This window comes from Rana temporaria, chromosome 10 (assembly GCF_905171775.1).
Source record: "Rana temporaria chromosome 10, aRanTem1.1, whole genome shotgun sequence".
NCBI lineage: Eukaryota > Metazoa > Chordata > Amphibia > Anura > Ranidae > Rana > Rana temporaria.
In genome coordinates, this window is record NC_053498.1 from 15804395 (window position 1) to 15817104 (window position 12710).

Sequence of the window (12710 nt, forward strand, 5' to 3'; positions counted from 1 at the left end):
TGACCTGCCTGACCTACACACACTGACCTACCTGACCTACATACACTGACCTACATACAGAGCTTAGAAAATTAGATAAAGCTTCACATTGCAAAGAATACCCAATCACATGCAAGGAAAATTTGCACCTGATCGCAGTGTTAATTTAGTCGACTAAAACGATTAAAATATTTTAGTCGACTTAAGCCGGCCATACACAGTTCGAATTTCGAAAGAATTTTCTTTCAAAAATCGTATCAAAGAATTTTCTTACAAATTTCGCACCGTTAGTGGGCTGCAGCAACAGCCGATTTTCGTGCGGCAATCAAATTTGAGGAATCCGACATGTTGTAAATTTTTAGAAAAACAAACGATGTTCTAATCAATGATGGGAGAATCGTGCGAGGAATGTAATCGGAAAAAAAAAATGCGCATTTGCAAGAAAAGAAAATTCCCGGAGAGAAACGAATATTCCCGGCCACGAAAATTATTTTCTGTAGCAACATGAAGGTATGGTCGGCCGAATTTCGAAAATCAATGGTGGCATTATCGGATCACAAAAAAAAAGAACTTTCTGATTTTGAAAAGAAAATTCATTTGAAATTCTACCGTGTATGGCCTGCTTAAATTAATAATATTTTAGTTGACTAAAATACCGTATTTATTGGGGTATAGCGTGCTCCCGCGTATAGCGTGCACCCCTGAAGTTGCCCGAATTCCTGTGGAAACAATATTTTTTGTACTTACAGTTTTGGTGTCTTGCGCCGGCATCCATCGGCGGCCTCGTCGGGTCCGGCGTCCGTCTGCGGCTTCGGGTGTCCTCTTCGTCGGGTCCGGCGTCCTTCTGCGGCGTCCTCCCCGCTCGTTTCCTGCGCCGAGTTTGAATACTGCGCCGACATATACAGAGCGCAGTACACTCGTGCAGGCTCGGCTACTCTCGCGCTGACGTCCAGGACGTCAGCGCGAGAGGAGCCGAGACTGCCCGACTATACACGAGTGTACTGCGCTCGGTATATGTCAGCGCAGTATTCAAACTCGTGGTGGGAAAGCGGGTATCGGCGTATACCGCGCACCCACGATTTTGCCCTGATTTTCAGGGCAAAATAGCGCGCGGTATACGCCGATAAATACGGTATTTTCTGAGAAAAAAAGCTCCGCTTAAGACTAAAACTAAATCAAAATTTGCTGCCAAAATGAACAGTGCGTGATTGGGCGATGGAAGTCAGCAGAGCGTCTGCTCATTTACTAAGCTTTGGGGCAACTGCACTTCCAGAGTGCACAGTCTTTAGCAAATCCACCTCTTCGCTCGTGTTTCCTAGTTTTAACGTACTTTTAAAATTTATTTTTATTAAATTGATTGGTTTATTTTTGGTTTATTTTTTTATATATTGGATATTCTAACTACACCCTGATTTTTTTTATTTTTTCCTTAGACACCACACCAAAGACTAAGTCTGTTACTACACATGTACATCATACAAATAATGCATATGTTCCTGAACCTAGTCAGGTTATACAACAGGTGAGTGTGGGAGGAGGTTGATTAACCTCCCTGGCGGTATTATTATGTCAGGTTTTAGGTGCTGAAAGCGGTACCATTATTTTGCATGGAAATTTGGTGTTTTATACTGTAGGCCTGTAATTCTTAGGAATAACTCACTTATATCTGACCAAACAAGAGTCTAGTAGGCATCTCGGGTATGATATAGTTTGAAACACAAAATCATAAATTATAATATAATAAATAACTATAAATAATAATGTAATTATAATAACAATTATTCAATAATGTAATCAAATCAAAAACACTGAAATTTGCTCAGTTGCAGAATAGTCGCTGTCATTCCTTTCAGTGTTTGATGACGTATTTCCCCACAAATCGCTATCGCACAATTCTGCAAGTGATTATAATTTATTATCGCTGTTTTCTAGCTGCTCTAAAACCATTTTTGACATAAAGGGACACTTTTTGGTTGCTATGGACAATCTCCAGTTTCCAGGCAGAAAAAACTGTTTTTATTATATAAAAGTGCATGCAGGACACTGGACAGACCACTAGGGACAAAGGGGGTGTGTATTTATTTTATACAGTCCTGTAATCTGTAAGATGCCATGCCATCAAACGCGGCCACTGTGCCATGCCATCAAATGCAGCCACTGTTTCATGCCATCAAACGCAGCCACTGTGCCCCTCAATTGTTGCCACTGTGCCAATTGTCACCACTGTGCCCCTCAATTGTCGCCACTGTGCCCATTGTTGCCACTGTGCATGTCACTGTGCCCTTTAATTGTTGCCACTGTGCCCATTGTCACCACTGTGCCCATTGATGCCACTGTGCCCATTGATGCCACTGTACCCTTTGTCGCCTCTGTGCCCATTGTCGCCTCTGTGCCCTGTAAAATGCACTTACCTTTCTCCTTCCACGTCCCTCGATGTCTTCTCCCGCCTTGGTGACGCTTCAGCCAATCAGGTTGCCGATAACCAGAATCGGTGAACCTGTTTGGCTGAGACGGCCATCAGTCTTATCCAAGGAACGCACCCCCGTACGTTCCGAGGATAAGCATCCGGGAGACGAGGGCTGTACTCGGAAAGCCGCTGGCTCTGATAGGCACTTTCGCACAGCCAACCAGCTGCCGTTATTCAGGTGGTCGGCGCTCAAGGTCCGGCCATGTGAATAGACCAGCGGCAGCGGCCGGCAACAATAACATACATTCATGCAATGCATGAATGTATGTTATTTCAGTGGCGGTGCGGAGCCAGAGGGGGCGGCGCTCCAGCGCCCTCTATAGACGGACGGCCACTGGACTCGATCCACTATTTGGGGGTTGACATTACTCCGGACCTCTCTGCTTTTTATTCAGCCAACTTTGCCCCATTGCTTCTTTGTCTGAAGGCCGAGTTACTCCACTGGCATTCTCTCTCCCTAACCTGGTTTGGGCGCTGCAGTGCTCTTAAGATGACCTCCCCTCACAATTTTTTAAATGGGTGAGTTTAGAGAATTAATTTGGTCCTACCAGAGGTCATGACTCAAACTTCAACTTCTTCATCTTACAAAGTCTCGGGGTGAAGTGGGACTCCCAGACATGTGGACCTACTACAGAGCAGTACACTTTACCAAGATAGTGGACTGGCACTGCCATGGGGCCGAGAAACAGTGGGTTGCCATGGAACTTGAGAACTCCAAAGACACAGCAAAGAGCTGGCCATCTGTGACTCCCCACTGAGCATGCATGAGCCTCACTGCACCCTGTAAATGGTCCCACAGCCTCCTGGGACCTGTAATGTTCCCCAAGAGGCTGTGGACAGAGGGAGGGGGCCAAACTGACACTGAAGCCTCAGTACACACGACCGGTTTTCCTGCCAGGAAAACTGCCAGGAGAGCTTTTGGCAGGGAAAACCAGCCGTGTGTAAGCTTCCTTGCCGTTTTCCTGACAGGAAAACTGCCGGGAATCCCAGCGGGAAAATAGAGAACCTGCTCTTTCTTTTCCCGGCGGGATTCCCGGCGGTTTTAAACCCGACAGTTTTCCTATGGGGAAACACTGCGAGGGAGCATACTGTACACACGGCCGGGAATCCCAGCGAGAAAATGGAGAACCTGCTCTTTATTTTCCCGGCGGGATTCCAGGCGGTTTTAAACCCGGCAGTTTTCCTATGGGCAAACACTGCGAAGGAGCATACACATGGAATCCCGGCCAAAGCTCACCCCGCAGTTTTCCCGACGGGAAACCTGGCCGTGTGTACACGGGAAAACTTACCGAGCAGGTTCTCGGTTTTCCCGTTGGGATTCCCGGCGGACTTTATACCGCCGGGAATCCCGGTCGTGTGTACAGGGCTTCAGATTTCTTAGGCCAGGGGTCACCAAACTGCGGCCCTTTGCTAGTCTTTATCTGGCCCAACTGAAACCAACAATAGGGCACTATTTCTTACACCGATACCAATGATGGGACACTATTCCTCCTCCTATTGACCACCAACCCTGAGGCCATATTTATTCTTACTGATGCTAGGCCTGGGACGCTTTCTGTCCCCGCTGGCCACAATCCAGCCCTCCTAAAGTGTGAAGGACAGTAAGCTGGAGACCCCTGGCCTAGGCGATCAAGACTAGGTAACTATACAGAACAGATTATAGCGCACACATACAAAAATGACATTTATCCTGCAAGGTTAGTTAAAAACACCTGAACATATTCAAAAATACGGGGGTTTGGTCACACTATATGGTCATATAGTGCTAAGCCCACCTACTGCGACAAACTACCCCGGATTAGTGGGTCCTACCCTAGTAATAGAATGAAAGAACCTGCGTCTCAAACATGGGAGCCAAACTCCTCTATGTGGAAGAACTGAAGGGATTCTAAGGCCCGGATTCACGTAGCACTTACGCCGACGTATCTCGAGATACGCCACGTAAGTGTAAATGTGCGCCGTCGTATCTGTGCGCCGTGCCCACAGAACTAGATAAGCCTGAAAATAGGCTTCCTACGACCGACGTAAGTTTCCTACGCCGTCGTATCGTGGGCGCATATTTACGTTGGCCGCAAGGGGCGCTTCCATTGATTTACGAATCAAATATGCAAATGAGGGAGATACGCTGATTCACGAACGTTCTTGCGCCCGGCGCTTTCATATACGCGGTTTACGTAAGTCGTACGTCCGGCGTAAAGTTAAGCCTCATAAAGCAGGGGTAAGTCATGGTATGGACCAGGGAACAGCCGTCGTATTTTACGTTGTTTACGTAGTAGTACGTGAATAGGGCTGGGTGTAGGTTACGTTCACGTCATAGGCAGTGATTCGATGTATCTTAGAGAGTATTTCCGATGTGATTCTGAGCATGCGCACTGGGATGCGTCCACGGGACGGCGAATGTGCCGTTCGTTCGGCCCTTCATTTGCATGGGGTCACGCTTCATTTCAATGGATCACGCCCACCTTCCACCTACTTTGAATTAGGCGGGCTTACGCCAACAAATATACGTTACGCCGGCGCAACGTTTGGAGCATTTGCATTGTGAATTCGGTGCTTGGCTCTCTGCTTTACGTCAGCGTAGCGCATATGAGATGCGCTACGCCCGCCTAAAAAATGCGCCGATGTCTGTGGATCTGGGCCTAAGTGTCTAAAAGTTGAAAGAGGGGAGGTAGAACAGTGGAAATTCCCTTTAGGGGTGAAGTTCCACTTTAAGATCTGAGAAAGCAAAAAGATGAACTTAAAAAAATAAATAAATACTAGCAGCCACAGTAATTTTTTCATTTCATGTTCAAAGTTTATCTCTTTTTCCCCATAAATCTTTATTACTTGTTTGCATGGGGCCAGATTCACAAAAGGGATACGACGGCGTATCTGCTGATACGCCGTCGTATCTCTGTTTCTATCTATGCGGCTGATTCATAGAATCAGTTACGCATAGATATTCCTAAGATCCGGCAGGTGTAATAGTTTTACACTGTCGGATCTTAGGATGCAGTACCGCGGCCGCCGCATGGGGGATTTCGCGTCGTAAACCAGCGTCGGGTATGCAAATTAGCAGTTAGGGCGATCCACAAAATTTTTTCCCCTCGTTACGTCGCGGCAAGTGTTAGTTTGCCGTCGCAAACATAGGGCTGCTTTTACAAAGTGTAAACTTAGTACACCATGTAAAAGTATACCCGTCTTTCCCCGCGTCGCTTTAAAATTTCTTTTAAATATTTTTTTTCTCCCGGCGCAAGTCCTTTTTTACCCGTCGCGATTCACAAAACGTTGGCGCGTCGTAACTTCGCGCAAAGCACGTCGGGAAATTTGCGACGGGAGCATGCGCAGTACGTCCGGCGCGGGAGCGCGCCTAATTTTAATGGGACTCGCCCCATTCGATTGGGCACGCCTTGCGCCGGACGGGTTTAGGATACACCGCCGCAAATTTCCAGGTAAGTGCTTTGTGGATCGGGCACTAACCTGGAAAAATTGCGGCGGTGTAACTTAAACCAGTTACGTTACGCTGCGCCCGGGCTATGTGAATCTGGCTCTTGCTTTTTTTAATGAACATTTTCTCTGGCGCATTCAGAGTGCGTTGTACAATGTACACTCCCAATATCTCAAAGACGAAAAGGGTACATCTAAATGCCAGGATGATGCAACTCCGGCAAGCAGGGCCGCCATCAGGAGTTATGGGGTCCCTTACACAGCTTCAGGCATGGGCCCCCTGGAGTAGAGAACTGGGAGGGGGGTGCTGCCGCCTCAAATTGAAAAGCGAGGGGATGCCGCCGCTAATTGAGAAGCGGGGGGGCGTGAATTGAGAAGCGGGGGGGTGCCACAAATTGTAAAAAGGGGTAGCCACCTCGGGACCTCTGGGCCCTTTAAAGCGGTTGTAAAGGTTCGTGTTTTTTTTTTTAAATGGGTTACTTTAAGCTAGTGTATTGTTGGTTCACTTACCTTTTCCTTCGATTTTTCTTCTAAATGTTTTTTTTTCTTTGTTTTCTTTGTCTAAATTTCTCACTTCCTGTTCCTCCTCAGTAAGATGTTCTAAATGATTTTCCACCACTCGGATGAGGGTGGAAAGCTTACTGAGGAGAAACAGGAAGTGAGAAATTCAAACAAAGAAAAAAAAAACATTTAGAAGGGAAATCGAAGGAAAAGGTATAAGTGAACCAAAAATGCACTAGCTTAGAGGAACATATTTAGAAAATAAAAGACGAACCTTTACAACCCCTTTAATAAAAAGAAAACTGAAAAAAAAAGAGAAATAAAAAAAAAATATATCAAAAATAATGTCATAAAAAAAAAAGGGCGGGGGGGTTGCCATCCGGGGCCCTGGGGACCTCTGGGTCCTTTAATAAAAACAAACCAAAAAAATATATAAAAAAACATTTCAAAAATGTTTTTATAAAAGAAAAAAAGGGGGGTTGCCATCCGGGGACCTCTGGGCCCTTTAATAAAAATAAAATGAATAAATAAAAGTAAATATATATATATAAAAAAAATGTTTTGTTTTTTTTTATATAAAAAAAGAAGTGGGATTGCCGTCCGGGGCCCTAGGGACCTCTGGGACCTTTAATAAAAAAAAAAAAAAAATATATATATATATATATATATATATATATATATATATATATATATATATTTTATATAAAAAAAGGGGGGTTGCCACCTGGGGCCCTAGGGACCTCTGAGACCTTTAATAATAATAAAATATATATATATATATATATATATATATATATAGCCAGATTCACGTACGAGCGGGTAACTTTGTGCGGGCGTAGCATATCCTATTTACGCTACGCCTCCGCAACTTGGACGGGCAAGTGCAGTATTCACAAAGCACTTGCTCCGTAAGTTGCGGCGGTGTAGCGTAAATGGGCCGGGAGTAAATGACGCACCCAATGAACGGCGCATGCGCGCTCATGCTCGGTATCATGTCGAATTTACCGCATAAGATACGCCAGGCCCATTGTCTGTGACGTGAACATAACCTACGCACAGCCCCATTCACGTACGACTTAAAAGATACGCTTGCCGACGTCCATACATTGCATTACCTACTCCTCATATAGCAGGGGTAACTTTACGCCGGACAGACGCCTTACGTAAACGGCGTAGCGGCCGCAAGTACGTTCGTGAATCGGCGTATCTACCCAATTTACATATTTGACGCGTAAATCTACGGAAGCGCCCCTTGCGGCCAGCGTAAATATTGCACCGTAGGAGACTTACGCCGCTCGTATCTTGGCCAAATCTATGCGTAACTGATTCTAAGAATCAGGCGCATAGATACGCCGGCTCACATTCGGACTTACCACGGCATACGTGGAGAAACGCCGTTGTAAGTCTGCTGTGAATCTGGGCAAAAAAAATTTCTGGGGCCTCCGGCCCCTTATAGGTGTACTGCCTGTGCCCCCCTGATGGTGGCCCTGCCGGCAAGCATCCACAGGAATTAAATCATCACTGGCCACCTAGCAAGGAGATGCCAGGTCTAGAACAGGAACTTAAAGTGGAGTTCCACCCATAAATATAACATTACATCAGTAGTTTTAAAAAAATGTCATTAGTCATTTACAAAATTATTTTTTTTTTTAGATGCCTTAAAAGTGTTGTTGCTAGGCAGAATAGTTAATCTTCCCTCTTCCTGCACCTAGGTGCTTAATGCTTCCTAACCTACACCGCACAGACTCCTGGGAATGTAGTGGGTGTAACTTTCCAGGAGTCTGTGCATTCCCCAGTCTCAAAGAATCATGTGACTTGGACAGCACAGGTGCTGAAACCTGATCTGACACTGCTTGTGCAGCACTGAGCATGTGCGAGATCTGCAAGGCTGAAATCCAGGAAGTCATACAGTCTGGCTTCATGATGCCCACACTTAAGATGGCCCCAGTCAATTTCTATTTTATAAAGTGTCTAAATGCTGTAACAACCTAACAAAACGGACCTTAGTTTACAGGCCAACTTTACTAGAATACATTAAGCTTGTGTATTACAGGGGTATTTATATTTAAAAAGTGAAATTGTGGCCGGAACTCCGCTTTAAGAAGATATACAGTAGTTGAAACATTGGGAGCATGAACCTGCCATTGCTAGAGTAGGGCAGACTACAAGATATGGAGGTAGATTTTTCTTTAATGTACACTGTATATTTTAACATAATGGCAAATGCTCCTAGGAACCCTGGCCTCTCATTTCAACTTTAGTACTCAGCATCTACCAAATACTGAAATGTCATTTTTAAGTGCACCTCGTACTAACATTGTATAAAAGTTTAAATGTTACTCCTGCAGCGAATAGGAAATGCATTGCATTTTTTTCAGATACAAACAGAAAATCCTGGACCCAACGCAGAGCAGACAGAAAATCCTACACCCAGTTCAATCTATGAGGTCGTCATCGATGAGGTATGGAACGGTGAAAATAATATAAGGTGTACAATGCTTGGTTACATCATGACTCTGCAGCTGCTTTCTCGCCATCCTCGTTTGCTACTTATGTCCATAATAATATACACATGATATCTGAATCAGCAGACATGTGTCGGTTTTATGTTGGGGTGACTATCTAGCTGTGTGCAAATTATGTAAATGTTGGGAAAAGAGTACAGAAAAATATTCATGGTTGCATTGGTTTTCATTTTTTTTTTTTTTTAGGCTTTTGTTCCCCTTAACCACTTAAAGAGGAGGTTCACCCATAGAGAACACTTTTTCACCTTCGATTGATGCTCGTTTTGTCTAGGGGAATCGGCTAGTTGTTTTAAAATATGATCCGTACTTACCGTTTACGAGATGCATCTTCTCCGTCGCTTCCGGGTATGGGCTGCGGGAATGGGCGTTCCTTCTTGATTGACAGTCTTCCGACAGGCTTCCGACGGTCGCATCCATCGCGTCACGATTTTCCGAAAGAAGCTGAACGTCGGTGCGCAGTATAGAGCTGCACCGACGTTCGGCTTCTTTCGGCTATGAGTGACGCGATGGATGCGACCGTCGGAAGCCTCTCGGAAGACTGTCAATCAAGAAGGAACGCCCGCTCCTGAAGACCCATACCCGGAAGCGACGGAGAAGATGCATCTCGAAAACGGGTAAGTACTGCTCATATTTTAATACAAATAGCCGATTTCCCTAGACAAAACGAGCATTCATCTAAGGGGAAAAGGGGAAAAATTTTATAAATGGGTGAACTCCCGCTTTAGCCACTTAAAGCGGAGGTTCACCCATAGAGAACACATTTTCCCCTTAGATTCCTGCTCGTTTTGTCTAGGGGAATCGGCTAGTTTTAAAATATGAGCAGTACTTACCGTTTACGAGACACATCCTCTCCGTCGCTTCCGGGTATGGGCTGCGGGACTGGGCGTTCCTTCTTGATTGACAGTCTTCCGAGAGGCTTCCGACGGTCGCATCCATCGCGTCACGATTTTCCGAAAGAAGCCGAACGTCGGTGTGCAGGCGCAGTATAGAGCCGCACCGACGTTCGGCTTCTTTCGGCTACGAGTGACGCGATGGATGCGACCGTCGGAAGCCTCTCGGAAGACTGTCAACCAAGAAGGAATGCCCATTCCCGCAGCCCCTTCCCCCAGAAGCGACGGAGAAGATGCATCTCGAAAACGGGTAAGTACTGCTCATATTTTAAAACAAATAGCCGATATAAATTGTTTTTTTTCCTCAGTTTAGGCCGATATGTATTCTTCTACCTATTTTTGGGAAAAAAAAATCGCAATAATCGTTTATCGGTTGGTTTGCGCAAAAAGTATAGCGTTTACAAAATAGGGGGTAGTTTTATTGCATTTTTATTTTTTTTTATTTTTTTTACTACTAATGGCGGCGATCAGCGATTTTTTTCGTGACTGCGACATTATGGCGGACACTTCGGACAATTTTGACACATTTTTGGGACCATTGTCATTTTCACAGCAAAAAATGCATTTAAATTGCATTGTTTATTGTGAAAATGACAGTTGCAGTTTGGGAGTTAACCACAGGGGGCGCTGTAACATTTAGGGTTCACCTAGTGTGTGTTTACAACTGTAGGGGGGTGTGGCTGTAGGACTGACGTGATCGATTGAGTCTCCCCTATAAAAGGGATCACTCGATCGATGCGCCGCCACAGTGAAGCACGGGGAAGCCGTGTTTACATACGGCTCTCCATGTTCTTCAGCTCCGGGGAGCGATCGCGACGGGGCGGCTATAAACGAATAGCCGCGCCGTCGTCCCGGATCGCTCCCTGAGGCTTACCGACCGCCGCATGTCCCCGGGGGGGGGGGGGGGTCCCGATCGGACCCCCGACCCACGTCAAGCAGAGCACGTACAGGTACGTACATGTGCCTGTCCGTGCCATTCTGCTGACGTATATGTACATGAGGAGGTCGGCAAGTGGTTAATGTCACCTGTTGATCCTGCCAGTAAATTTAATATTTTTCAACTTTTTTAAACCCAAGCCGTCCAGCAAAAGTGGCAGTTGGAGGGTTCAGACAAACCATTTACCCACCAACAGGAGTGCTTAACCACTAGGCGACCGTCCTCTGGCAATGTACTGCGGATGAGCGGGCACAGCAGTGTAACTGTACGTCACTGCCTACATCAGGGTTTAGGGCACGCTCACGTGTGCCCCCTGGCCAGCACCCGCTTTGATTGTACACGGCGGGAGCCTGTCAGCAAGCCCTGGCCAATGATTCACAGCCAGGACCTGCTAATCGGCTGTGTACAATCACAGCCCAGAGCCCTGTGTTGGTAAACAATCCAGAGTTCTGTACAGAGGGAGCGAACTGTCAGTTTCTCATCCCTGCAGGTCTATGCATGTTGCTTTTGAACCTTTCAGCTGTGCTTGGCGTGTTTTTGGACACGCGCTTTTACCGCGATTTTGATGCGATTTGTGTTTTTTTTTTAACTGTATATAGCTAGATGCTAAGGAGGGGGCCGGAAGCCGGCCACCACATCCTTAACAACCGATGAGTCACCAGCTGTCAGCGGGTTTCACCGCTGACAGCTGAATGTAAAAAACATCCGGGGCGAGCCTCCCATGTGACCCTTGCTTGGTGCCCAATGAGGAGAGAAACATGGAGGATGTGACAACCACCATCAAATGAGTGTGGCTTAGGGGGAGTGTTGACCTGGCATCTCTAGAAGGGGGGCATACTAAGAGATAAAGAAATACATTTCCCCTAATGTGCAATTATGCACTTGACAGTTTAACAACATGGCAAGTTCTGCAAAGTTTATTTATGTAGAAAATGGGCTAATGAAAAGTCTTATGAGGGTACCACATCCTTATAGAAAATGAAAAAAAAAATTTTTTTGAGAGAAAAGTGGTACTGAAAAACTATTTGAACAAGGTAGGTAAAAAAATATATAATTTTATTAGTAAACAAAGTTTCTTTTAAAAACAACATTACATGTTCATAAAAAGCATACTGTCTAAGTGACACGTGCAACCACTACTTAGGCCCCTTTCACAGGGGCGGACCGTATGTCCGCTTTTTGATCCATCCGTTTGCGGATGAAAAAGGGACATACATTGATCCCTATGTGATTGCGGGTGTCAGCGGTCCGCTGACACCCAATCTCGTCCGCCTCCGCAATGATACGATTTTGCAGACGGAAGAAAACACTATTTTTCCTTCCGTCTGCAGATCGGATCGGATGAACACGGACACACGGTCCGTGTTTCTCCGATCCCCCCGGTAGGGGAGAGTGGAGAAAAGACAGGGCAGTCCCTGCACAGTGTGCAGTGACCGCCCTGTCATCCGACAGCTCAGCGGGGATCCCCGCTGAGCATACGGAGGCGGATCATTACTGATCCGCCCCGTGTGAAAGGGGCCTTACTCTACATCAGTGGGTCTCAACCTGGGGGTCGGGACCCCTTCGGGGGTCAACTGTCAATATGCCGGGGGTCACCGAATCCTGGGCTGTTCCTGAAGCCCGCACCGCTCTCCTATCCTTTTTGAAGCCGCCAAGCAGGGTAGTCCCTGGTGCCTGCGGCCGCCCACTCAGCCTCTTCACAGCGACCAACTCAGTTCACGCCATGGCTGGGGGGCAGAGACTAGAGGTCAGCTGACTGGTAAAGAATGAAGTGGGAGGGGCTGGAGGAGACCCTATCTCCTGATTTCAATATAAGAAGAGGTGCTCATATATCCAATAACTGTAGTATTGTCCACATCCCTGGGCAACATATGACAAAAAAGAATATACCCCCTTGATGGGACTTTGCAAGCCAAACACAGTGTTAGTATTGAATGGTCTTTATTGGGACAGGATAAACATGTTGGCACTTGATGCAAGCACAC

At 46.2% G+C, this 12710-nt stretch overlaps 1 protein-coding gene across 1 annotated transcript in view; it reads left to right on the forward strand.

Annotated features, from left to right (window-relative positions):
- Positions 1 to 3204, forward strand: part of LOC120915798 (carcinoembryonic antigen-related cell adhesion molecule 1-like) — a 49780-nt gene extending 46576 nt beyond the window's left edge. Inside the window, exons 8-9 of the mRNA XM_040326596.1 lie at positions 1413 to 1501; positions 3037 to 3204. Coding sequence (XP_040182530.1) covers positions 1413 to 1501; positions 3037 to 3204 — 257 coding nt within the window. The remainder of the gene's footprint in view (positions 1 to 1412; positions 1502 to 3036) is intronic.
- Positions 3205 to 12710: the final 9506 nt, after the last annotated feature.